The sequence below is a fragment of the Citrus clementina genome, unplaced genomic scaffold, assembly GCF_000493195.1.
Source record: "Citrus clementina cultivar Clemenules unplaced genomic scaffold, Citrus_clementina_v1.0 scaffold_1, whole genome shotgun sequence".
NCBI classification, from domain to species: Eukaryota; Viridiplantae; Streptophyta; class Magnoliopsida; order Sapindales; family Rutaceae; genus Citrus; species Citrus x clementina.
In genome coordinates this window covers 26400464-26427608 of record NW_006263303.1, presented here as the reverse complement: position 1 = coordinate 26427608, position 27145 = coordinate 26400464, and the positions used below count along the sequence as shown (strand labels likewise).

General features: G+C 33.7%; 4 protein-coding genes across 7 annotated transcripts in view; 1 reads left to right on the top strand and 3 right to left on the bottom strand.

Annotated features, from left to right (window-relative positions):
• Positions 1-802, bottom strand: part of LOC18055515 (protein NUCLEAR FUSION DEFECTIVE 4) — a 3745-nt gene extending 2943 nt beyond the window's left edge. Inside the window, exon 1 of the mRNA XM_006453134.2 lies at positions 362-802. Within this exon, the coding sequence (XP_006453197.2) occupies positions 362-685 (324 nt within the window). The 5' untranslated portion in view covers positions 686-802. The remainder of the gene's footprint in view (positions 1-361) is intronic.
• An 8297-nt stretch (positions 803-9099) lies between these two features.
• LOC18055513 lies at positions 9100-13621 on the bottom strand. Its single transcript, XM_006453132.2, has 6 exons — positions 12276-13621; positions 11406-11839; positions 11144-11305; positions 9957-10032; positions 9444-9599; positions 9100-9333 (listed from the first exon to the last, which is right to left on the bottom strand). Exons 1-6 carry the CDS (start codon positions 13449-13451, stop codon positions 9190-9192), a joined length of 2148 nt encoding a protein of 715 aa, XP_006453195.1. The 5' UTR covers positions 13452-13621; the 3' UTR covers positions 9100-9189.
• Positions 13622-13938: 317 nt separating this feature from the next.
• On the bottom strand, positions 13939-16696 carry LOC18055512. 2 transcript variants are annotated; one of them, XM_024192249.1, is made up of 3 exons: positions 16416-16696; positions 15535-15578; positions 13939-14187 (listed from the first exon to the last, which is right to left on the bottom strand). In XM_024192249.1, exons 1-3 carry the CDS (start codon positions 16581-16583, stop codon positions 14121-14123), a joined length of 279 nt encoding a protein of 92 aa, XP_024048017.1. In that variant the 5' UTR covers positions 16584-16696; the 3' UTR covers positions 13939-14120. The 2 variants fall into 2 exon arrangements, with proteins under 2 accessions (XP_024048017.1, XP_006453193.1); XM_006453130.2 differs by lacking the exon at positions 13939-14187 and having other exon boundaries at positions 15143-15578; positions 16416-16695.
• Positions 16697-18314: 1618 nt separating this feature from the next.
• On the top strand, positions 18315-23078 carry LOC18055511 (methyl-CpG-binding domain-containing protein 2). 3 transcript variants are annotated; one of them, XM_024178002.1, is made up of 6 exons: positions 18315-18581; positions 18816-18927; positions 20348-20988; positions 21254-21307; positions 21492-21649; positions 22540-23078. In XM_024178002.1, exons 3-6 carry the CDS (start codon positions 20375-20377, stop codon positions 22734-22736), a joined length of 1023 nt encoding a protein of 340 aa, XP_024033770.1. In that variant the 5' UTR covers positions 18315-18581; positions 18816-18927; positions 20348-20374; the 3' UTR covers positions 22737-23078. The 3 variants fall into 3 exon arrangements, with proteins under 3 accessions (XP_024033770.1, XP_024033771.1, XP_006453192.1); XM_024178003.1 differs by having other exon boundaries at positions 18780-18927; positions 20375-20988; XM_006453129.2 differs by having other exon boundaries at positions 18780-18927.
• Positions 23079-27145: the final 4067 nt, after the last annotated feature.

Genomic DNA, 27145 nt, shown 5'->3' with positions numbered 1-27145 from the left:
ATATACAAATGCACTAGAAGAGCCATTTGGAAAATACAATAGCAGAAATCAACTGTGTACTAGAATAAAAATCTAAGGTATGTCTGTGACCATTGTGCTTCTACTTAAATTTTAGAGAGCGTGTTTAGTAACCACTAGAGTTCAGCTGTTAGCTAATATGCACTTTTACTTGACAGTTAGTGATTTCAGTTCCCAATGGCTGTAGACTAAAAGCTGAAGTAACTCAATTCTAAACAACCCTTACACTACAGCAGATGCCAATTTCAATCAAGGAAATTTCATTATAAATGATCTGAAAAGACTAAATGATATACCCATATAGAACAAATACTCAGTGAAGGACAGATGAAAGAATACTCACCAACCAGTAAGGCAAAGATTCAACAGTGCGGCTAACAGCAAGCCAGAGGACACCATAACCAAAGAAGCAAGCGAGGGAACCAATGAAGAGAACAAGCCAAGGAGGGAACTTGTTGGATGCAAGACCAGGAAGCAAGCCCATGTTTTCACCAATATCATTAGCAACACCAAGCATGGTCAGCTGGTGTTGGTTAAATCCAAGCACCGATTTCAAAGAATGTGAGTACAGAGGGAAATTGTATGCATTCCCAGCTGCTATTTGCACCCAAACTGCTGCTCCTAATCCCACCCATGGTGGTCTGCTTCCTGCTTTCAAAGTCACCATTGATGGGCACTTTTGGGATCAAAGTCTGAACAATTCAAGTTTCAAGAGCTTACTAGCAGCTTCTTCATAAATGATATGCTCTTGAAGATCAAAGAGACTTCCTGTTTCTTTTCTTGCTTTTTTAAAACACCCCCCCCCCCCCCCCCCCTTTAAAACAAGGGAACAGCGGGGGGTGAAATGGGGGTTGGACCCCCCCCCGGCCCTTGGTTAAAAAAATTCCAAACACATTTAAAGGAAGGGGGGAGGTATTGGGACCCCCCCGAAGAAACCCCCCTTAATTTGGATTTATAAATTTATACCTTATATTTAAGGGTTTTTTTAAAAAACAATGGATTTTCCTAAAAAAAAAATTTTATCCAAAAATAAATTAAATTTTTGGGGGAAAAAAAAATTTGGGAAAATTATTTTTATATAAATTATTTACATAGACCAAGTTTTTCTTTTAGATTCACACACGTTCTTTATGTATATACCAAAATTATTATCCACTAAGAAAACAAAGAGAGATAGAGATAAAAATAAAAAATTCACAAACGCTCTAATCAAGAAAAAGTTGAAAGCAGTTTGAAACGGGAGAAGGGTGAGAGAGAGCACTTAACAATTTTATTTTAAATATTGACGTAGGGGTTTATTAAGAAAGTACAATAAATGAAGGTTATTTTAGAAACTAATAAGAATATATACAGAAAAGGGATTTGAAAAGAATGCTAAGAGATGTGTCAATAGTCCAACTCTTGAAGTGATACAATTAATATTAGTCTTTCTTGAGTGCGAGCATCCTTATTTTTTCTTATGCAGATATATTTTTAAATCATGAGATTTAAGAGAGTTAGTTTTTAACTATTTTAAACCGTATGATTTTATCGTTCATAAAAAATTAACGATCTTACACTGTGTTGATTAAAAGCGTGTCTGCATTTAAAAAAATGAGGATACGTGCACCTGAGAATGTCATAGACCACTTAAATAGGTCACTAACAGATGTTAAATTGGCACGCATGGGCTTAGTAAAAGTCCGCCTAAAGGCAGGATATAATTTTTAAAAATAAATGCATATATAATTATAATTTTTAAAAATAAGTGCATATATATTATAATATTATTTACTAATTATGTGATTGATAAAATATTTATATGTATTCTAAAATTTCCTTGTTATGTTATGTTTCATGTCAAGCTTTAAGAGAAAATAATATTTATATTCCTATAATTTGGAAAATATTTATTTAGATATATTCGTTAATAGACACTATTAGTTTAGATGACAATAAAAATTGAAGGCAATATGATGTGTTTTATCTTTAATAATACATTGACACAAATAAATAAACTAGTACACTAAATATTTTTAACTAAAATACAGATGAATCAAAATTGCCTCGTCAGTTTCGCGGATAAATGTACCGCACTATTTTTTGTTGGCTTGTAAAATTCCAAATCTACCAACAAAAAGGTTTTGGATGATTACTTTCGGGGAGCCTCTATGTTACAATTAATGTAACATACACACTCAACAACAACCACACAAATAATGGGCCCACACAATTTGTGTGGTTGTTGTTGAGTGTGTATGTTACATTAATTGTAACATAGCATTTGCCTTACTTTCGTGGCTATTAGGGATTAGATATTTTTGAAGGGGGCTGAGTGTTATTATTGCATTGCCTTGAGTTGGGGCGTTGATAACGATAACTAATTAACTAATCTTGGTACGCTGCAGCGTTCGAGCACGTTCATTTTGTCCACTAGCGAAATGCGAAAGTGCATTGTGCGCTCTCCTCCAACTGCAAAGGAGCGCGACCCACGTGTGACGTACTTATGTCCCATCGTACCCTTCTCGTGACAAAAGCGGCCAGGTGGGTCCCCCGTCCCCGTCCGAAAATCAAACAAGATTTAGATTAAGGGAAAGCTATTGTCGGCTGATTTTTTAAGACATGTAGGAAGCGGAAGTGATTGGGTTCAGTGGCCTGAAATTCTGAATCCTTGAGTGAAGATGCAAAGTTGTCTTGTCATAAAAAAAAAAAAAACAAAAAGATGCAAAGTTGTCTTAATTTGCGGATTACGATTTACGCCTTCGAAGGTGATAGGCAGCGGTTTATTAAATTTAAGGCATTAAAAATTATGAAAAATGAAAAGGTTCAAATAATCCAACAACCTCTTTATTCCACGGCATGACCATTAATTAAGAATAATTAGACACATGATAATATATATTAAAAAAATATTAAATTTCTTCTTTTTTTATTCTTTTTAAATTTTTAAATTTTAAAAAATTAGAGACAATAAATATTATGTTCTCTCTTCAGTACCACATTCTAATTATCTTTTTTTCTTTTCAATTTTCATCCCTATTCTAGCTACTGTCGATCTTTGAAACCTAATGAAAAACAAGGAGGTTTTTGTTGATGAAATAATTTTGGCAGCCTTTTTTTATTTTACCCAAAGCCAAAATGATTGTTGTCATTACCACTGAAAAGAAGAAGATTTTTATGACGAGGAAGAAGAAGATTTTTGAAGCATGAGTGGCTGCCACCATTATTGTTATTATTATTATTATTATTATTATTATTTATTTTCATATTTTCGATGTACTGGCTGTCGTTAAGTTTTATTCATTTACTTTTCAGTTGGCTTACTATTTATTGTCATAATGAAAAAAATTATTTTAATAAGCATTATACATTATTTTGAGGAGGTTTCTTTTGCAATGTTAGTGTGGCTTCCGAGTTGGTACGATTTAAAATACCTTTGATACTTTAATTAAAGGTTGGAATATATTGGCAATCTGTACTTGGTTTTTTCGCAAAAAATTATTGACAATATCGAAAACATAAAAAAAATAATCACCTTGCATCATTGGTTTGCACGATCTTGCTAGCAGATTCGGCTATTGATTTCCGCCATTACGGGTAAAGTTTTCTCCAAGATGACTTAGACTTAGCATTTGTTCAAATCTTTGACTCAAGCACCCACATGAGTTATCTGTTTTTTAAGTTCATTCGTAGCGACAGCCAAAAGCAATGGTTGCAATTCAGTGGGATAAAAAAAAGTGGGACTGTAACAACGGAGCACAAGTTTGCTAGCAAAATCATCTTGATCGTTAAAAATCTTCTTGTTCTTCACTAGGTTTCAAAAATGTCAGCAACTAGATTAGAGATGAATATTGAAGAGAGAGAGAAAATAATTAAAATGAGGTAACGAAGAGGGAGAGTCTTTTAAAATTTTGGGACGATAATGAAAAGAGAAAATTTACAATTTTTTTCTGAGTCATGCCTTAGCTATGCTAGAGTTAGGTATCTTCAACAGCCCATAAGTTCTAGTCCTAATAAGGACATATCTATTTCCTTCCATAGAAGTTGGAGTAGGTTATTATATCTCTCTAGATCAAATTAGTAGGAGGATTTTCGAGCTAATCACAGTATATCTTTGAGCTTATACCACAATTATATATATATAAATTCCTAATAGATTCTCTTGGCTATTTACAGTTGGCCAATTAACAATTCTCATCTTAGACTTGACACAGAAACACGTTGAAGGTTATGCCGAGGTAGCTTCAATTGAATTATACGGTCGTGACTCTCTTTTGATTGCGGCATTTGTAATTGGGAGACGGCTAAATTTACGGCAACGCTTTATTTATCATTGTGAGTGTCTCGGGGCGGTGCGGCGGTGTGCATGTTATTGTTGAAATGTCTGCATCTCGAATGTTAGGTACGTAATTAGAATTTTAGTTGAAGCCCACCTGTTAGTTTCTTTTTGTTGACAATGTATATAAGAAAATTTTGCTCCAAAATTGAAAAGTACGCTACATAAGGGACACCCTTGTCAATTAGTGAAAAAGATAGTTTATTTTTGAAAAATGAATACATTGGTTTTTCAAAGCAATGCATTGAAAAATTAATACATTATTTACGTCTAGATTGCACTCCTTCAAAGCAAAGCATATATATATATACTTTAATTGGAATATGGAGTTCATTCTTGTTTTCTTTAACTTTAATCCATTATTTAATCGAGTGAACTCACCAGATGAGGACTCACATCGATGTTATAAAGATTTAAACTATGATTAGTTTTTTATGTCTATATCGATATGTACAGGCACATGTATTGGCCAAAAATTTTTGTGTTGGCGTGGATAGACACATTGATTTACTGAAATCATTAAGTTTTTATTTTGTGTGAGGTGATATAGATTTACATCAATCTCTTGGGTCTAAGTTCCTAATATCTTTAATTTCCACAAAAATTAAAAAAGAAAAACTCCTAATATGTTGATTGCATATTTCATATTACAATAGCAATTTCTGGCCTTTCACTCTAATCAAGCACTGATCAAGAGAGCTAACACGAACTAATTCAAGAAATGAAATGCCTACCTTGATTTGTTCTCATGATTGTTCTTCCTAGATTACCAAATTTAATTTCAGATTCTAGTTTGAATCAAATGAACTAATTTGTTCTCACCGAAAAGGGAATTTGGAGACATTTTAAAATTTTAGGTATTTCTAAGTCTAAGACGTGGAACCTCATAATTGCTATATTAATTAATTTCATCATCGATCATTACTTACATAATGATTAACACTTAAACTAGATGCAAGCAGTTCCAAACAATAAGGAAATATAAGAGATAAAATTGATCCATCATCGAGCACTTAAACTTGTAAAGCAGCTTTGCGCAGAGGCAATTAGTATACTAGCTAGACTATGAAAGTAGCTTCATGAATACTGATATCATGACTTCAGTTAAGAACGGTCAAGAAAACGTATTCAATCCCATTTCAAACGGGCAGTTTTGAAACACTTCTGGTAAAATATATTTTGCGTTTAGCCGGACAATTGACACCTCAGCATCGATTCAGTCTCATCTCCGGTGCAACTATGCAGACGCAGCATGAGTGACGTTGGTTTAAGGCGATTATTAAGCAATAAGCATTGCAGCCACAGTTGAGAGGTACTACTTTACATATTTATTGACGTCCTCAAAGGCTTAGCTTAGCTTGGTGGATTTCTAAGTAATTTTATTTAATTAGTCACTCAAGTTCAAATCCTGTGAGAGATCTGGGCTGAAAAAAAGACATCCCTATTTTTTTAATAATAATAATACCGTAGACTTGCATACGGACACTGGAAGTTTGATACAGGAAGAGGAGAAAATTGTACGGCTAGAGTATAAATAGGAAAAAAGTTGTGCAGGGAAAACACCAGCAACAGTGTTTACGGAGTCACGTAAGGAACTGGTTAAAGAAGGCGAGAAATGGATGAAAAGATACGGCATCCTCTTTGTCTTTAGTAGCAGCACTGATTTGCCACAGTAGTATTTGCAGCAGCAATCACTGTACCTGGTGGTAACCAAATTTTTTTTTTTAAAGATACCGCCTTCATAAATATTTGGCATTTCAGAATCACTCTCACTCTTCTCATCAGTAGTTGCCGCCATTTTAATGTTCTTGTCCGTCCCCACCGCAGGCTGTGCAGAATCTTTTCTTTTCTTTTCTTTATGCTTTGCAATTAAATGAAGAATTTGTAACCGCTTTATCACTCTTGTTTTTTTATTTAACCTAATATTTTAATAAAAATTAAACATAATAATAAATTTCATAATTTTTTTAGCCTATAATTTTATTTTACATAAAATATCAAATTTTTATTCATTAATTTATTTAAACTAGTATTGAATATTAAACATAAAAATAACCAAATATTTCTTTATAGTAGTATTGAATATTAGATATTAAAGTCAATAATTATCAATATAATTTTAAAATATTATATTATTTAAATAGTTATTTAACTTTATTAAATTAAATTAACATAGGCATGTCCGATATTGTACCAAACTAAAAATAATATTATATATAATCTAATCTAATCCTAAAAGTTAATGTAATCCAATCTTGTCTTCCAAATATAGCCCCATGGAATAATTACTTAGGATAAGCTTTATCGTTTAAGCAAATTAATTACTCAATTTATTATGTAACAATGAATCATGTAATTCATTATTAAATTATGTAAGTAATTAATTAAAAAAATTCAGCAAATATAACTCATTAATAAAATAATATTTTATGAAATTTAAATTTAAATTTAAATAAATTTCATTCACTTCAGTTTAAATAATAATTAATCCTATTTTTAATTAATAATAATACAAAATGTTTATTTGGTAAGACTAAAAATAGTTAATTTATTTATTTAAATAATATTTGTAAATCCATTTTCTACATTAACTTATAATAGTATTTTAACTCAAATAACTATTAAATAATTTTATAATTTACATTTTAAAATAATTTTTATTTAATATTAAAAATATTTAATTAATTTAAAAAAATATTATTAAATATTTATAATATAACTAGAAATAATTAAATTATGACTTATATTTAAATAATATCATTGACGTTGATTGGAAGTTTCAAATAAAATAGAATTTTTATGCATAATCAAAATCGTAATATTATAATATAATTTTTATAAGAAAAAAATTAAAAATAATTTTTATTTGATATTAATTTAGTTTTCATTTTTAATTCATAAGAAATTAAATAAACTATAATTAAATAAATATTTTAATTAGTTTTAATAATAAAATTATTGTTGAATCAAACTCGTAAACTAATCCAAGATCACTTTTAAGCAATTTGTCAAGTTACGAATAAATGGAAAAAATTAAATGGAGAATCCACCAATCACACAACACAAAATTTACGTGGAAAACTTCAAATCTAAAAAAAAAAAACTATAGTCGTTGTTAAAAAACAGTCAAAGAAAAAATATTTACTATGTAAACAATTATTACAACCACATTCTCATAAATCATTTTCTCTCATCCAAACCCCGAATACATAATCTTGAGAAATATTCCTTAACAAAACAAAGTCATAATATCCATATTGAGGATCCAAATGCTCTTTTAATATATCTACATGCTTAAGAACGTTTCTCTCCCATGTTGGAAGCTCTAAATTTTTAGGAGAAAATGCTCTTCTTCCTCTTTTCCTTACAGGCAAAACTTGCCTACAATCAAGGCAAGTGGCTGAAATGTTTTTGGAACATTTTAGCCACTTTTCAAAGGTTTCAAAGGCAACAAAATTGGCAGCTGCCTTTCTTTCTTTTTTTTTTTTTTTTCAAATCAATTTTCAACACTCAAAAGAAAGATGATTATAAGACTTTTTTTCACAAAGAGTTTATGGTGGAGGACTTCGACTTCAAACAAAATTCTTTTTCTTAATTAAGAAAATTAAGAAAAATTCTAAAATACATCAGAGATACCATATCAACCATACAATAAAAAAATCATGTTATGACATATGTAGGAGTAGCAAAAATACCCATTCGATCTGAACCCGAACCGTACCCGGGCGTTTTGGACCAGATATGAAATCGGGCCAGTCTTGGACATCACTTGATAAACCCGAAACACGGATTTTATTAAAAAATATTATAAAATATATATTATTTTAAATATTTATATTTATTTGACTCATTTATTATATATATATATATAATTGTAAACACTTAAAATTCACATTTTCATGTCAAATTTTATTAAAATAAATTTAAAACTTATAAAATTACCAATATATATATATATATATATACACATATAATATTAAAAAAAAAATCCGGGTACCTGGATTAAAACCCGGCACAACATGGCCCGGATATCTATGCATCTGGGTCAGGTTTGGTCATTGCGATACCCGGACCCAGCCTGAGATTTTGCCATCCCTAGACATATGTGTTTTTATTTTAAAAAATCATCATATAAATGATGGTTATATTAAATTTAAACACACATTTTATATATATATATATATATATATATATATATATATATATATATATATATATATTAATTGATTGTATTACATTTGATGCATTCTAAAATTTCTCCTTAATTAAAGATGATCTTTTTTTTTTCTTTTTTCCTCCTCTTCGATTGGCTTTTTAATTTTAATTTTTTAAAAATCTTGTTTGTAAGAGAAACCCCCTAATAAGGCTAAACATATTATTTTCATTTGCCAAAGTCAGTCAACCACTAGCGGTATGTAATAAACAATGTAATGACTTGCGGGGGTAAATGAAATTTCCCGTACGTAAATTCTGATTCGAAAACACTGATTATGAAACTTCAATGTTAAATCTATGCTCGATTGATATGAGGTCTCTTAAGTTGTCGGAGTGTCTAAAATGGTAAAATCCATGAGATTTTGAGTCAGCTTGTACAATCGGCTGCTCTCTCATAATTCTCTGCGGCAGGCATCCATCGAAAACAAGGATTTCTCCATGTTTACACGAGGGGAAGAAGGGCATAATTGAAGCTGTCAGGGATTATAGAAAATCTATACAATAAAAATATCATATGTAACTGCTTTTATACTATCTTTCCAAAAAACAAAAAAACAAAATGTGCCCTTTATATATTGAATTTTCCCGGTTGCAATAAATGACGATGTCAACACCCCACATCTAAGAATCCAATTTTTGGATCACAACGAGGATAAAACAGAGGAATAATGCAATGGACCTTCATGAAAATCAGGTACCTTGACATGTTCCAATACTGGAGACATCTTCAAACCGATGATTTGCACATCCGGATTTGAATGACCATCCAGGAAAGCGTTTGTAATCTACACAAGTAGCATAGTTAAATATTAGTCTTTAAAGCCCAGAATATGTATAGTTTTCTTTCCCGATGATTAGATGGATTTGTAATATTTGTATAACACAGGGAGCACACCTGAGAACATCCAAAAAGTTTGAGCATCCTCAGTGACAAACAGCTATCAACAATCAGACCCAGAGCTTCATCTGACAAATTCCGGCACCATGATAAATCCAAATTTACCAATTTGTTTGATCGTTTGGCAAGTGATAAGGCAGTATTGTCAGCAACCTAAGAAAAAGTTACAAATACCCCTATCAAAAATCTTGACAATATACTTTTAACTCCAAGAAAGCCCTTCATCCCAACTAAACTGAAAATGAAGCAGGTAATTACCCTAGCTTGGTAAAAGATTGGGATCCAAAAGAGATAATCAAGCATATAAGGGATTCATGCAATAGCAATGCAGAATTTTCTCATATGAAATTCACGTAAGAACCAATTCAAGAAACTCTCAAATCAATCCTTGAAATAATATGCATACAGCGCAACTGAGGGACAATTGCAATATCATGTTGAACAATTTCTTAAAAAGAACCTAAGATAAACACACAGACCACACCTCAGAAAAGGAATTAACAAGCTTACCTTCCTGACATTGTTTAATGAAAGTTCTTTCAAAGGCTCCCCAGCTGTTTCCAGGAATGCAGCAATTGCTTCATCACTGTAATATACAGAAGAAGGTAGCAAAAATGAGAGTTATGTCATTAATGTCAGGACTGTACCTGAGAGGATCGAAAATGCCTAGAAATCACATTGACGATGCGCCAAAAGGAACAAAGCATAATCATACATTAAACACAACAGATTAAATACGTTCACCAGAATCAATTAACGTTTACTTCTAGGAGAGAGGGCAAATGATGGCTTGGGACATTCAAATTCTCTACACAAGGGGAATGCCTAACTCATAGTATAAAAAAGGCCCTCTAAACTCTATGTATTCTTCAGCAAACCCTAAGACTATACTTTCATATCTAGAGTCTTACATCACATGAAAACAAAGAAAACATTTCAAAGTAGTTTCCAATATATGTATCTGAATCAGCCAGAAAACATCAGTGCCCAAAAACTTCTCTAGAGCTGACTTTCTTCAGAAATTACATGCTTATAGAAAACACCTACATAAACATATTTGGGTGAACAAAAGTACAAAACTCTAAGTTGGAGACAAAACCAAGTATGCATATCACAATCTTCAATGGCTTAGAAGACTCACTGAAAAAGTTTCAAAGTTCAATCAAATCACTGCTAAGCATTAATGAATATATACAACACAGATAGGCAGTTCAACCAATCTGAAAAACCAACATTAAGCAATTTATGAGAATGCACTTCCAATAATGATTTAGTGAAGCTTGTGGAGAAGAATACCAATGCATCAAGGATTGGAGGCAGGCTTAGGACAGTTTCTGCCTTTCATCTTACATATCCACAAAGGCAAAAAGAAGAAGAAGAAGAAGAAGAAGAAGTAATCACATGATGTATTATTCATGAAGCTAGTGCTTGTTGGTATTGCCAAAGGGCTCCCAAAAATAAGAATCAACTATTACAAAGGAATTCTACAATTATGTTCACGCTCAGATGTAAAGCATGTAAACATTTACAATAAAATAATCTGCAGGAGCACATGATAAATAAATATGAATAAAACTAACATTTTAAGATCTCAACTAGCAGAAATAAAGAATGGTGGGATGCTACAGTAGATTTTGCTGCGCTGACAAGGAAGAAGATAAAACCACTAAACCCCAAAATCGCGGTGAAAAACAAACCTGAATGCATTGCGACAGAGTTTTAAAGTTTGAATAGCTTGACAGCCATTAGCAAGATACCCAATACCAAAATCTGTCAATTTGTACAAGTTAGAAAGATCAAGGGTACATAGTCTGGGACAGGTTTCAGCAATGACTTTCAAGGAAAAATCAGTCAATTTCCTGCACCAAATTTGGAACCAAACATAAATAAAGAAGCCAAACAATTCTGAATCCAAGGGATCTCAAAAAACAATAACATATTATAGCTTTAGAAACTTACACACAATCAGTCAAAATAAGCTCCTTCATATTATGACCACATGCATAAACAAATCCCCTGACAAATTCATCAGTAACAGTTTCGATGCCTGCTACTGACAGAACTTCCAAATGTTTTAGCTTCCTCAGTGCTGGCAGAATAAGCATAGCATTAAGACTTTGGCAATCATTAATATACAGTTCTTGTATAAATGAACCCAACTTGTCAGCCAAGATGTCCATGCTAGTTGAGGTAAGAAGAGAGCATTGGCTGAGATTTATAGATCTTAGAGCAGGAGCTGAAGTCACAAGTGCCTTAAACCCGACATCTGAAATCCGGCATGCACCACAGATGGATAAAGTTGTGAGGGAAGGCAAGCTATTCAATGAACTAGCTAAGGTAGATAGCAGAATGTAATCTGGCATACAGCGTCCACATCGGTCAAGTTGGAGAACCTGATTGATAAAGCAAAGACTTTCAATTCTCCCAACAGTTACACCCAAAAAGAAACAAAAAAACTAAATTACATATTCATCAAGGAAACTGCACTTACACATTGCTGACTTCAAAAAAAAAAAGTCTTTTGACAAGATAATACTGAACTCAAAAGAAACAAAAGGTCACAAAGCTATATTTCCAGTGGCGTATTTTCTAATGGTACTTGCAAATATTGTCCACAAATTACAACTGTTGGCCACAGTTCCATGAACTCCTCTGCTAACTATTAACAAGATATGCCAAACACTAAGGGAAGCATTTAAACTGAAACAAAGCACTCGACAAATTATTGCGAACGAAGACCGGAATACAAAGTGAACTGAACACCAAACTAATGCAACCGTAAGAAATACAAAAAAAAAAAAAGCCATCATTCTCAAGAAAGGACCATACCGTCAAGTTCTTGGTGTCACAGCTCACAAAAGCTTTAGTGAACTCTTGCTCTGTAAGCCAAGAACAATCCCTTAGACGGATCTCAGTAGGAGACCCACTGAAAAGGAGGTTCAGAAAATGACTATTCATTTGCCGAGAATCACAGAGCATGAAACTAAGCTTGTGCCTCAGTGCATCCGGGACATGTTCAAGTGAAGTGATTGCGTCAGCATTCTGAACAAGAATTTTCATACTCAATTCCTTCAATGATGGAATGATTAATTTCGGGCCCTGACGCTGGCCCTTTCTGGGAATCCACAATATTGATGAATTACTTTTCTTTTTTGGGTCCAAAGAGCCAATCCTCTGCCCCCCACTCAGCTTCTTCTCTCGATCCCTAACAATTTTCATTGCAGTAGAGAAAGGACCAGGCCAATCTTCAATCTCCCTCCCCACTTCTCCATCTGCCACCACTAGCCTTTCATTATCATCAGACAAATGATTCTCCTCTACATTGAAATAAGCAAACTTAGATGCGTTTTGCCTAGCTATATCCCTGAATTGTTCCATTCTCGATTCACTTAGTCTAACACTACTTTTCTTATCTACCCTTTGTTCCGTTCTCGGTTCACTCACGCTACCTACATTTTCTTCAGAATGTTTAGTACCCAATTCCAAATCCAAATTGATAAATTCACTGCCATTCACCGTCGAATCTTCATCAATTAACTTCGCCTTCCCTTTCTCCTCTCTACCAAACCTTCTTCGACGCTTTTCACTACAACTCCCATCAGCATTTTGTTTTATGTCCAATTTATCTACATCAGCGCCATCTTTACTCACTTCCCTCAACATTCTAACTTCTTCAAAATCCATTGTTTCCTTCCCATTCTCTTTCTCTTTCCCATCGACAGAATTACCCCCATCAGTTTCCCCGATTCTCTTTATAACCTTCTTCCCCGACCTCAAATTCAAAAATCCTTCACTATCCCCACCCTCTAAACCCAGTAAATTTTCACTCACATCCAATTTCCTCTTCCTGCCCGCGTCACCACCATCGTCATCACCACTGGAAGCAGGTCGAGTAGTGTCCCAGGTCCGGGCGGGAGTGGCGGGCTCGATCTTATTCGCCGGATGCTTTAAGGTTTCAATTTCGGGTTTAGTTGGAGGTATTACGCGAGATCGAAGCACCGTCATATTTGTAATCAGAACTGAAGCTCAGGCAGATGAAAAATTTTGGAGTGTCTCAGTCGGCCGGTTGTTTATGCTTTTTATTAGGGTTTTATAAAAAATGGGGAGAAGGAAGCTTCCACGTACACCAAAATGGGTACTTAATTTTCCCGCCAAACGTGAGTGGATTAATAGGGCTGTCAGCTTCTACATGGGCTTTTAGCTTTTATGCCCACAAAATCAGGACGACCTATCATCAAGCACAACACCGATTTTTTAAGTGATGTCACAAATTTTTTACAGAAGTGTTGTTGTGGTATTATTTATTGAATAATAATTTCATAATTTATAAAATTACACGATATTACAATTTACAATTATAATTAGGAAAGTCTAAATATTGATTGAAAAGTGTAACCTCATTCATATTACATTAAATATAATTATATTATAAATTAATCGTCATGTCATTTATTGATATGTGCAACAATTTCGCTCATAATAATTAATCCACGAGGCTGGTCAGCCTCTCACGCTTTTCTGCCGTCATCTCCGCCAGCGCCCACCACTCACGAGTCAGCTGGCACTCGCTTGCCTCATCTTCGCCAGCCGCCTGCCGTCATCTCATATATGGTTGCGTTGTGATCTTCCGGGCTTAAACGGTACTTTCCAGGTTGAGAAGTGCCCAACAGAGTGTTAGCGGTGATGATGAAGAGAATGATAATCCTGCAGACATGCTGCAATTGGGGCTCCATTTTTGTGTCTGTGGAATGAAAATTCAAGGAGTGATCTATTCTATTCGATCATCATACATAAATGCGAAGAAAATATGGTGGTGGGGTAACAAAATAGAGACGAAATCCCGTTAATATAATTTGTGTCAATTGCAGAGCTCCAATGAGTGCAAAGAGTCGAATTATTTTAACTTGATGTGAATTGAACATTTTTTTTTGGGGCATGGCGTAATTGATTGATGAAATTTTGAAGGTGTCTCCTGAGGTGGTTTACGTTGCGCCCGTGAACTGCATGTTGTTTAACTTGTGACCGGCGTGAATCATTCAATTACAGCCAGCAGCTGCCGGTCGAATTGAACCGAATCAAAACAAAATACTTCACTTGGTTCGGTTCTAACATTCGGTTTGGATTCGGTTCTGTTGAGAACTGTTCGGTTCCGGTCGGTTCAGTTTTGGATCAGAACCGAACCGTATACTCCCCCCCCCCCCCCTACTAAAATCGAAACATGTGAAAAAAAATAAAAAATTCTCAATGGCCCTCCTGATGAAACAATAAAGAGCAAACATAAAGAGTGACATCATTTTGAAAAGTAAATTTGTAATCATGTCAGCAAGTGTGATATAGTCAAAAATTTCAAAGCTATATTACGAGTTGTAAAGAAGGAGGGGGGGGGGGGGGTAACAAATTAATCAATAAGAAACAATATTTTCAAAAAAAGTGATCATTGAAAGGAATGAAAAATTTCAACTAAGAACAAGACAATGACCAAGCTTAAGGCATTTGGCATGCACAAAACATGGTTAGGATGGAATGCAATTTTCAGCTGAGGAATCAGAGGACATCATTTCACTTCTACCTCAGGCCGACTCCATTCAATCAAAAGTAAAGGAGAGGCCTCTATCCCTGCCAATACAATGTACATTATTGTGCAGTAAAGTTTCTATGTCAATTTTGTAGAGCCATTGCAGCAACAAACGATCTCAAAACGTACGTATCTTCTCAGTTTCTTTATTACATTGAAACAGGTAATCAGCTCATACATTAGATTTGTTCTATCATGCGTACTAGAATAAGATGTGAAAGAGCATCTTACTTCTATATGCAGCTTCTGTGCACGCAATTATAACATAATCCAAAACAATTACAGTAACAGTGAAGCAGATTCCACAATATAAGAAGCATGGGAAGCTCCAAGGCAAATGGATTGAAGCATTACCCAAAAAAAACAATCTTCAAATAACATTGGAATATTCAAGCATAAGCAGAATTCAAACTACAACAGCAAAGGAAAGTAGTTCCCAAATGCTGGAAAACTACAAACTCAGTTTTTCTTCATCGTAGTTATTATTAAACAAATATTAGAAGAAAAACTCACAGGAACTTCCTGTATGGTCTGCCTGCATCTTCATCTTGCATGTGCTGTCACAGAGTTCAGCAAATATGTCATGAGAATCAATAATTAAACAAAGCAGCAAAGAAAATAACTTGAGATCAACTAATTTTATAAATAAATTTTGTGCCCAATTAATCGGAGATACTCAGTACTAAACTCTTAAGAAAAATCAACCCTCTGCTAATATTTAAACCTAAATATTGCAACATAACATTAAAACCCCATGCATTTATATTGGTTGCACACTTCCTTTCAGCAAGGTTGATTGTAGGAATGACAAAAGATTAATGCCGCTCTTATCAAACTTATCCCAATTTCTCAGCCTCAGTGATTTGCTCAAACCAAATAGTTTAACCACATCATTCACTGATCCATATGATATAATGCCGCACGAACTAATATAAGTTTGGGACAAAATAATATTACTCATACCAGAATTCCTAACTAGTGCTACCCCTAACAGGGCAAGTATTGAGTGCAAAACAAAAAATCCCCATGCCAGATGGCAAAGCAACACTGACGGCAAGCCGTCAGTCAATGTAAATTGTTAATTGAAACTCATCCATTTCATCAGTTGTAATTCAGAAACGAAACACACAAGTAAATTGTTAAAAACAAAATATTAAAAGCAGTATTACTCACTCTCATAGTTTCAAGTTCTCGTCTAATTTAGCAAAAGTATATAACTACAGTAATATCTTCAAATCACCACTTTAATCCTGAACAATTATCAATTGTTATTCTAGCCCTAAACGACAATTACTTACAATTTTTCCAGTTAATCAACAAAAGTGTTGTACTGGGAGAGGATATCGATTCGAAAGCTTAGATCTAAGAAAAGAAAATCGGGAAAGAGAAATTACGAATTCTTTGACGATGCCTTTGTAGATGAAAACAGGGACAGCGATGCCGAATAAGCCAACAAGGGCCAAGTTGCGGCGAGTCCACCTGAAATTGTGCTCCAAATTCTCTCTCGCTGCCCCCCATTCCTCTATGAACCTGTTCTTGTTCGCCTCCATTCCTCCACCCATTTTTTTATGCTCACTTCACTTGACAGCCTCTTGATCTCTCCACTCTCTCTGCTTCCCCTTCCGCTTCAAAATCAAAATCCCCGTCGTTTTTTTTATTTTTTATTTTGGTTTGGGGGTGGTTGATTTTGACGCTCGAAAATGGTAGCCTGTTCGGCTTCATGGATAGGCCTGTTCTTCGCGAACGGAAGGCCATAATTGGGCCTGCTAGCTTTTCAATTGGGCCAACCCCCCTCTAAGTAGCTAAATTCCCACCATCCAAAATTTATCGCTGCTTTTCAAAATCCACACCATATATTTTATGTGGCTCATAAATATGCGTTGTGTTTATAATAGATGACAGAGCATAAATATATCATGAGTTCAAATGCTCAGTTTAAAATTAAGGTTGAACATATGTAATTTAAAAGGTATAGTATTAAAGTATTTAATAAATATTAATTGTTATAATTTAAAAATTATATTAATATGATTTTTCATTTGTATGATATAAAATTTATTATATTTTTAATAATTTTGTTAAAATTATTATTTAAAATTTATATTTACTACATATTATTAATTTTTATTTCATAGTTATAATTTTTTTTTTCACAGCAATTACAACTTAAAAGTTATAGTATCTCAATTTCAAAAATGACTAAAATCTCACTTATGACTATAAAAACTAAAAGTTTTCTCTAATGACATCTCTAACGACATGGGAGGCCGTTAATTAGTGCTTTAATATTCATATCTATTGTGATTTTTATATTCTCGAAGGCTATTGCACAATACAACATCGGATTTTAAATCAACGAGTAGAATACATACCTTTCAAAAAATGAACCCTCCTGAACAACATTGGCCAATAAAACACAAGCATGATCTTTGATTCGGGCATCGTACTTCGTAAGAAACAAGCAGTTGGGTATATATAAACATATATATATTTTTTTTTTTAACTTGGGAGTTTAAAGTAGGCTATCTTAATCTCCTTAGCAACACTTTACCTGAACATACTTAGTACCCAATTACATTTTTTATGTTTATTGTTGGATACCCTCAATAACGCAAGATGACTATAATTATAAAGTTTATACACAAAAATTTATAACAATCAATAATTATTACCAACTCAAACTAAAATTACTTATTACCAACCTCAAACACAATTTTAATTGTATGATTTTCAAGTAATTTTATACAACTCGTTATTGTATTTAGGTGGGAGGCTATAAATTCGACTAGGCTCTGTTCAATCCTACCAAAAAAAAAAACTAATTATTGACTTTTTTTATTAAATTATATAACATGATTTTTTTTTTAAAATTTATGAAAATACGATAGTTGTTTACAGCAACTGACTTGTAAATATTATCCACATACCACGTTAGTCAAAGACAAGGGGTGAGAAATCAACTCTATTACTTTGTCATCACGTGGTTGCTGGTTATAAATGGCAAGAAAGTAAAAGTATCTAATGCATTTCCCTCCCTTAATTACATGTTCCAGATAATGATATTCAAGTGCCCCTCAACAACTAATTTAAGAAAGATAATTACCATAATTAGCTGAGCATTTAAATGACGCCACTAGATTTACCTTTTTATTACAAGTTAAAAATTTACTGGCAATAAACGTAAATGGATGTCCATGTTCCTTTCATTTTCTCACATTTGCAAGTTGAAAAGAAAAAAATATATATATTTTTTTTATATATATTATAGAAACAAAAAATTTTACGATCAACATTTTGATGTCTCTCTGTCTTGGACTCTTTATTTTATCTCTCTTCTCCCTCTCTATTACCGAGGAGAAGAAACAAGCGGAGGCAAACCTGCAACTACAAATGATCATTTGACATCTGTGTACGTAGCTCCTTGCATTTTGCTTTTTAACAAACGGCTCTGATCTCATCATCCACTCAGATCTCCCTCTTTTTCTTCTTCTGCACTCCCCGAAGTTTGTTTGATTCATCGCCTCTGATCTTTGTTCTCCTGCAGAGCTGATTTTTTTTGCGTAAGCATTTTCTTTTCTTATTTGTTATTTTTTTAAAATTTTATGAATTCTATGGAAATTTTTAAATTTATTTGCTGATCCAAAGCATAACTGATTGTTATTTTACGCGGATGAATTCTAATATCTAATATATTATCCGTCGTGATGCGAACGGCGTTGTATTGTTAGTTCTGATTATTAATTTTTTTGAACTTTCAGATCATTTGTTTTTCACTGGTAACGTCTTTATTTCAGCGGCGATTAACGCAGATGAATGGAGTAGTTGATTAGCTTTCACATGGTAGCGGAAGCAGAAGCTGTGAAGAGATATATTTTTTTTCTTTTCAGCTTTCATCTACATTAATAGGTTAGTTTTTATTTGAATTGTCTATATAATGTCGACATTGCGCTGATAAGCTATATGTTTGATATTAATATATTTTTGAAAGTTTTTGTTACATAATAAAATATCGAGTGAATGCCGGCTATTTCGAATGGTAATGAGTTTGCTTAAGTTGTCAGTTAACTCGCTGCTTGCGCGTGTAGAAAGTTTAACATCTTTGATTGGTGTGAGGAGGATCCATTGCCTTATAAGAAAGCAAACAGAAGAAATAAAAAGGAAGTAGAAAATCTGAGTAGGTTGTCTGTAAGCAAGCAAGGATTATTTGTTATGATATCTGTAGTTGCACGCTTTACAATATTACAGAAGACAATTCCTCAAAACTAGCTTGTTAGTGAATGCTCTAGAATGTGAGTGCTTCAGCAATGGGGATTGCTCTAGGTTGGTTGGAGTTGCCCACATTGTAAGAGTTTATTTGTATGCTCTAAATAATGATTCAGGTTTCTTAATTTATTTTACTTGCACATGGGAACGTGCCCTTCTAGATTGCTTGGTTCATGTAGCTGACGTTTTTAGGCATGGAGTACCATTCATGTACTCTGATCCACAGTGGTGCTCTTATTATATAGTCATGGAGTCTTATGAGTGTAATTTGTGGGGGTGGTTGGTTTTATCATTTGTTATTTTCGGCTTTCTTGCATTTGGTTATGCATTTGAGAGACAGAGACTATGAGATAGACCATATTCTACTCTAATGTTCGAATGCTATAGAGGATGGGAAGGGGAATATGACTTAGGAAATCAAAGGGAAAAGAGCATATGTTTGCTGGACTATGCTCCATTGTGGTCAGATAAGGGGTACGTATCTTTACTGAGTATGCTATATGTATGAGCGATTATCTGCTACCCAACCAGGCTATCGAATGCATTGCCATACTCATTGATGATAGTGTCAACTTCTATATTCTTGAAAGTTTAAGTCTAGCTCACAGCATTGTTGGGCTTGGTTGATGGAAGATCTCACAGCATTTGTTAATTTTCATCCCTGCCAACTATAATACACCGTAAAGTTGAGCTTTCTAATCAGCTTATAGCCTGAGTATCAATTAGACGAGAAGAATATGACTCTCACCCTTGAAATTGGGAAGTCTATATTAGACTTCTTGATTGTTTTATTGAACCCTTTGCGAATCGCATGTAATTTTATATCCCAATTATGTACTATCTTTTGATGGGGGTTCTGGGCAATTGTGCTGGCAGAAATTGGCTTATTTTCTTATATATGTCATCTTTTATGATAAAACATGATTTTTGAACTTTTGGATGTTGATTTGGTTAAACAAAGATATGTTTCTACTTGAAGTTCATGGCTGATATCATAACATCTAAAGAATTTAACTTTTGAGATCTGGTTTCATGCTTTACTCATTGGTATTTTATGTAACAGCCTAACAGATAGTTGAGATCTATTCAGATGCAGTCGCATTCTGGAAAAGCTTCTGTTAGGGTGGAGAAGGAAGCAAATGAATTTCTTGGTTCAAGTTTATTAAGTAACCTGGATGAATCTCTTCACGAACCTATAGATGTGCCTTCTTCAACCTCTTCATCAGCTTCAGAGGGTCAATCTGATGAGACAGTGGAGGGAGATGACCAAATTAATGGGGATGCCTCTAAACAATTGGTGCTTTATGATCCCACAGCCAATGGCACAAGTGAAATTGAGCCTGTCCCTGAATCTTTTCAGTATAATCGTGCACCATTTGGGAGATATTCAGGTCCAAATACGCAATCTAGAGTTTTGCCATCTGTAGGGGCATTCACTGTCCAGTGTGCTGACTGTTTTAAATGGAGACTCATTCCAACAAAAGAGAAATATGAAGAAATACGTGAGCATGTTTTGGAAAATCCTTTTACCTGCGAAAAAGCTCGTGAATGGCGTCCTGATGTTTCATGTGATGATCCAACAGACATCTCTCAAGATGGTAGCCGGCTTTGGGCTATAGATAAGCCCAACATTGCTCAGCCGCCTCCTGGTTGGCAACGGCTACTACGAATCAGAGGTGAAGGAAGTACCAAGTTTGCTGATGTGTATGTGTCCTTTCCTATTTGATTTATTAATCTATTTTACCTTTTCATTTTATTGGTAAATAATTTTTACATTTCCCACCTTCTTAACATCTCAACATTTTTCTATTTGACCAACTGAAAGACACACATATCTTAATTATTCTATAGCTTGATATTGTGCTAGAAAGTGCACTGATTGTTTCTCAGCTGTGAAGCTCTTATTAAAGCTATGCATTTCAGTAATTAACTTCTTTATTATTATTTTTCTTTTTCTCAATATGTTCAGGTATTACGAAGCACCATCTGGCAAGAAACTTCGCTCAATGGTTGAGATTCAGAAGTATGCATTTTCCCTTAAATGAACCATTATTGTGTTTGCTATTTCTGCTATATGTTTTTCTTACGTTAACTTATTTTATATTTCTTTAACTTGTATATTCAGGAGTGTCTCTTGTAGGTTTTCAGCATATTTGCTCTCTTATGTATTTGTTTAACATTCTATTCTTTGTGCTATGACCTTGTAGGTACTTGTTAGAGCATCCCGAGTATGCCAGAGCTGGTGTGAAAATGTCACAGTTTTCATTTCAAATCCCCAAGCCTTTGCAGGAAAACTATGTGAGAAAGCGTGTTTCTAAAGCTCACACTTCTCATGATACTCCTAAAGCTCTTGAACCTAGAGCAGGTACGACGATGAAACTTATGTACTCGCTGACTTGTTCTGTTCTGAATAGGAAATATATTTGGCTGCTATTCTTTTACCTGATTCAATATTTTAAGAAATACATAATTGCAGTTTATTCTTGACTAAAATAAATAAAACTGTTTTTTACCTTTCAAAAAATAGAAAAGTATCTTCTTGATTCTCCTACCTGGCATTGACTTCTTTCCAAGATTGAAATTATACTGTCCAGGAACCTATGTAAAAAATGTAATAATTGTATTTTATGATGTCTATTAACCATATTTTACAGAAGCATTTCTCCCAGCAGTAAAACTCATTTCCAGGGAAAAGTTTTTAGAATGCATTCCTTTTTTATTTGTTAAAATGAGAAGCAAGGCAGTTGTGCTGGAAAAGCTTTTTTTTCTGAAGGTCCTTTTTTATACTGTAGGCTTGTTTGCTTCATTCTCTCAGTAGGTTTTGGTTTGGTCCTCCTGAAAGCTTTTAACTGTTTTCTTGTGTCAGATTCTCATGCCGTTTTTGGATTTCACATCTTCTTCTGTTATTAACATTGTCTCTACATCCAAATTGACATTTAAGGCCTGGTCACTTTGTATTATAGACTTTGAGGTCAACTCTCGCAGCAATTTTCTTTTGGCATTGGGTAAATTGGAGCCAATATGATCACCTTAATATGGGCTGTCCTGCTTGAACATCAGGATGTCCGTATGTCACCAATATGCTTTGCACTGGATATCTTCCTATGGTTTTAATGTGATCTCTATAACCACAGGAACCAGGAATATTTGGCCATCCAAAAAGCTTTTAAATAATTAACTCTCGTTTGATGTAAGTAGAAAAAATACAACACAACCGATGAAAATTCCTTTTCTTTTTTTCCTTTCCTTTTGCAGTGAGTCCCCTTTCTTGGGTAAGTCCAGATAATTTTACAGACTTGCAGCTTGGTAGGCCAGCTCTCCCAGCTCCACCTGTTGAAGCTCCCATTTCCGATCCCAATCCTCGGCCAGCAAAGCAAGCAAGGAGAGCACCAAAACAGATGTACAGTGGTAGTCCAATCTCTAGTGACCATAAGTTCAGAGCTGAAGAATGAGAACCTGGTTAATCCGGAAATAACAGTTAAACTCTATGAGGCCTAATACATAGATCCTCTTTTCGTCGATGAAGTGGTTAATGTTTGTACTTGTTTCATACACCAACTTATAGTACTGGGTTATGTTTCAAGAGAAGAAGCGAAAGAGTATCAGGTGCTGCAGGGTAACTGGGTAAGCTTCATTTTGGGATTTAGAAAAAAAAAAGTTATATAAGTTTCTATACCAGATCCATGTCTCTTGAACATATGATTTCTATATGTTCGTTTGTGCATGTCTTTTACTTCATGCTTGGTGCATACATATCAGAGTGTATTGTGGCATCGTCAGAGGGTGGGATCAAATTTTGTTGTGAATATTCTTTGATTTCTTTTTGCAAGACCATCTCCTGTTTATCTAACTAGCAGGTAATATATGTATTTAGTCTGAAAAAACATGTTACCGAGAATGTGTTTAATTAGTGAGGCGCTAGTGAGTCATCGGTACTTACGCAGTCATTGGAATTATATTTCTTTGTTTAAGCAAATTTCTTGTCTCTTGCTGATTAGAAAGGTTTGTCATATTAAAAAAAATAACAAATGAAATTAAAAAAAGAAAAAAGAGTTTGTTCAAGTGGTGTAGCTGTTTTTTTGTTTTTTTTTATTAATGGGGGCTCGTCAGAGAGAGATAGGAACAAGATGGGGTTGAGTAATTCCAAATATGTCTTGCGAAATAATAGAATAAACACACACAGACAGCTTAGGGAACAAGTGTAAACCAAAAGGAAATGCATGAGCCATATTAGGCATGAAGTCCGCAGCTGAATTTGCTTCACGATAGATGTGAGTGATAAAAATCTGTCAGTTTCTGCTTAATAACTCTCGAATAGTAACAACTAAAGCATAGAAAACATTAAGCACAGCTGCTTGCTTAGAGATCATCTGAGCAACACAGCTGCTATCCACTTCCACCAAGCATTAGCCATCATGAAGTGGTGTAGCTGCTTTCATTGGTAAAAAACGGCCATTTTTCTCGTAACCCAAATTGATTAATTGGTCCGGGCCATATTTTGTACCTCAAGCATTGTTCTTGAAGAAAAAGACTTTACGCTTGCATATAGGTATCGTGCGGTATCCCATTAGCAATGAATTGGGAAGTTGTTATTAAGTTGCCGGCCATTTTTACATTTGTTTTAACACTTGTAACTGGGTATTGGTAGCGCGACAGATTTTTGAGCTCATGATTGTAACCATTAGTTCATTGTAAAGTATACATTTTGGGGGATAAAAACCGTTGCAAATTGGCGGCCTGTGCACCAAGACCATTTCAATTTCTGTCAGTGTTTTCTTGTCTCTACAACATCTATCTAATTCAGGGCATTTCATGGTAACATTTTCGATTATTTTCATGAATTGTGAATTTGTCTCTATGGCGAGGAGACAAGATAGGTCATTTCCTAGGTCGACACACTTATGTCACTTACAATTCTTGATATCGTTTGAGCTTCTTGCCAATATTCCATCACGCTCATCTACAGACATAAACATATTGGTCCCAAATTCTTAATTAGAATCTCCTTTCAGGCGAAAAAGAAGAAGAATTAGGAGAATCCTCTTATCTGAATTCTGGAAAATACTGCTGAACGAGGACCAGTGCTTTTCAATCAAAAGTTATTTATACTCGATTCCATCATACACTCAATCAAATTCCCTTTCAAAGCTTCCAAACGTTAACACATATTCTCTGCTAATTACCACGATGTATTAGATTATAATTTATAATTATTTCTCTTAAGGCCAAAAAAAAAAAAAACACATTATTCATAGATAAAACTTTTACTTTCAGATGTTGACTTAACCACAACATTCCATGTGACGATGGACGTGCATTAAAAATGGGGGGTCTCATGTTGTTTTTCATTTGTCTCAATCACAATTTATGATTTTATCATTCAAATTAATTAGATGTAGATGTATCATCTATTTAGACTATGACGAATACTTGATATTACTTAGCCACCCACCATGCATGCATGTTAGATTATTATTATTATTATTATTGACTATAAACTCTCAAGTGCAAATGCCTATATATTTTAATTACGAATAATCGCCGCTTTCGTATAAAAAAATTGGATTATAATTTTTTTTTAATTATAACAAAATTCACTTTGTCTTGAGTTTAGACGGCATTTTTAACTATGATTTCATACTATATAGTAGCTAGATAATACTGTCTGGTCTCCTATATCATTTTTAAATTTACAAACGTCTGTATGTAATAGCAACTCTTTATAATTTATAGGCGCATTTATAGGCATTCCCTTAAATGATACAAGGGGGACTTGAACAAACAGGGGCTGTCACATAAAAATAATGGAAAGAGACACGTGAGCTGGCTTGTGGGATCTATGTTTAAAAAAAAAAACATATCGAATTGGCATATGCTTTGAATTAAATGCAATTTGACCTATTATATTTCTCTTAGTAGCGTCGATCCAAAATACTAACCCATGGCGGCCATGTATGATATATGCGCTGTTTTGTGGCTGTCATTCCTCTAGTCAAATCGAATGGGTGTGTGGTTCATATCCAAATAAATTCACAGCAATAGATGGCTTAGAACATATCTTCATTTCGATCTATAGGATGGGGGAGGATGTGGGCTCTTTTTTTTTTTTTCTTCCTTACATTGCATTTGATTCTTAGTTATTGCTAAAATGAGAACCTTGTAATTTCCACAAGCAAAGAGAATGTGCTTTTCATGAATGCACTCCACCACTTTCGACTCTTTTTTCTTACTCCTTTTGCCTTTTAGTGGAGGGATGATCAATGGGTAGAATGGGATCAAATCTTTATGGGGGCATTCGAATATCCTTTAAAATAACCAAGCCACGCGTCTATTCTTTATTTATTGACTTTAATTACGCAATAGAAAAAGTTATTTAAGATGGTTATGAGATCATTCAATAACATTATATCATGGTTAAAGCATTCAAAAAATAATATTCTCATATAATATGAGTTATAATTTGAATAACAATCTCGTGTGATTCTAAAAAAGAAAAAAAATTATACTGTTTGTTTTTTAAAGTTGTATATTATTAGAGTGAATGAATTACTCGATTGGTTTAATTATATAATTTTTTTTTGAATTTGTTAATTGGATCATCTCTACTTTAGTATGATTTGAATATCTAAAATAATATTAGATTCGATGGTTTGAATATCTAAAACTAATATTAGATTCGATTTACTTTATATTTGAAAGGTCTTGAACTTTTTTTTTTGTTTTTCACATTATCATCCAAATTGCAAGTGGTTCTCGGATAGATGTGTACTTGGCTGGCTTTTAAATTAGTTTTTACCTCATTACTTCTTAATGTTAACTATTTAAAGAAGTTGACCTTCTTCTTCAGTTGTTGTATGCATTTGGTGAGCTGCATGCTCTTTGGTTAAATTGTCTGTCCCTACATGTTATCTCCAGATTTTCAATTTTTCATCTCTATACGACGACATGAGGGCCCCATTAAACGACAAGCGAGAGAATAGGACAAGTTAAATTATGTTCATAAAGATGATAATGCCGCCAAACACAAACACCTCACAATTTTATATTTTTTATTTTTCTTTCAAAACCAAAAATAAGGCTACCCAATACTCCTTTTAATTGATTAATTATCTTTATTTTTCAATCTCCAAGTAATTATGATGAGAATTCTTTGGGAGCAACTCATCGGTGCATTTATTTACATAAGCTAAATAAATAATTACTTTTATGAGTATTTCATTCGAACTCTTACTTTCACACATTGTAAAAAATAAGTGTTCTCTTATTAAATATCTATTGGTAATCCACTATAGTTTATAAAATTATGCATATTTTTCCACAATTTGGGAGGGACTTGACTTCTATAGGCTTGACGAGTAAGTTGTTACCTGTAATGATATTATTATTACAGAGTCCCTATGAATGTAACATACACACTCCACAACAACCACACAAATTATGAACCCACATATTTTATGTGATTATTATGAAATGTGTATGTTACATATAACATAGCATTTGCCTTATTATTATCAATGACAAAAAATTTGAATCGGACATAATTTTAAATACGATATTATTTAAATGAAAAGATTTAAAAAAAAAAAAAAAAAAAAAGAAAGGAAGAAAGAAAAGTAAAAGCTTTTGGCTAATCCCAACAAAAGAAGGCGTGCTTTCGTGAAGAGTGGGCTATTATATTATATTAGTAGCCGACTTAGCCGGAGTCCGTAGCCACCGATGTGGTTCGCCTTTTTTTTAACTTTTGTAGATTCATACGATATTTTTTAAAAAAACTTTATTTAAATCGGAGACGTCCATTTCTCACTCATTGTGGTTTCTACTTCACCAATAAATTAACTATTATTCCTTCCGCACTCCTGCC

Bases quoted from the DNA above. Each gene is read 5' to 3' on its own strand.
- LOC18055513 (XM_006453132.2), bottom strand. From the start codon at position 13,451: ATGACGGTGCTTCGATCTCGCGTAATACCTCCAACTAAACCCGAAATT. The intron at 11,306-11,405 runs GTAAGTTTCTAA...AATTTGGTGCAG, and splicing joins CTTATTTTGACTGATTGTGT to GAAATTGACTGATTTTTCCT. The intron at 10,033-11,143 runs GTTTGTTTTTCA...TGTATATTACAG, and splicing joins CTCTGTCGCAATGCATTCAG to TGATGAAGCAATTGCTGCAT.
- LOC18055512 (XM_024192249.1), bottom strand. From the start codon at position 16,583: ATGGGTGGAGGAATGGAGGCGAACAAGAACAGGTTCATAGAGGAATGG. The intron at 15,579-16,415 runs GTAATTTCTCTT...ACTCTGTGACAG, and splicing joins AAGGCATCGTCAAAGAATTC to CACATGCAAGATGAAGATGC. The intron at 14,188-15,534 runs GTGAGTTTTTCT...TTCATTCCACAG, and splicing joins AGACCATACAGGAAGTTCCT to ACACAAAAATGGAGCCCCAA.
- LOC18055511 (XM_024178002.1), top strand. From the start codon at position 20,375: ATGCAGTCGCATTCTGGAAAAGCTTCTGTTAGGGTGGAGAAGGAAGCA. The intron at 21,308-21,491 runs GTATGCATTTTC...ATGACCTTGTAG, and splicing joins TCAATGGTTGAGATTCAGAA to GTACTTGTTAGAGCATCCCG. The intron at 21,650-22,539 runs GTACGACGATGA...TTCCTTTTGCAG, and splicing joins AGCTCTTGAACCTAGAGCAG to TGAGTCCCCTTTCTTGGGTA.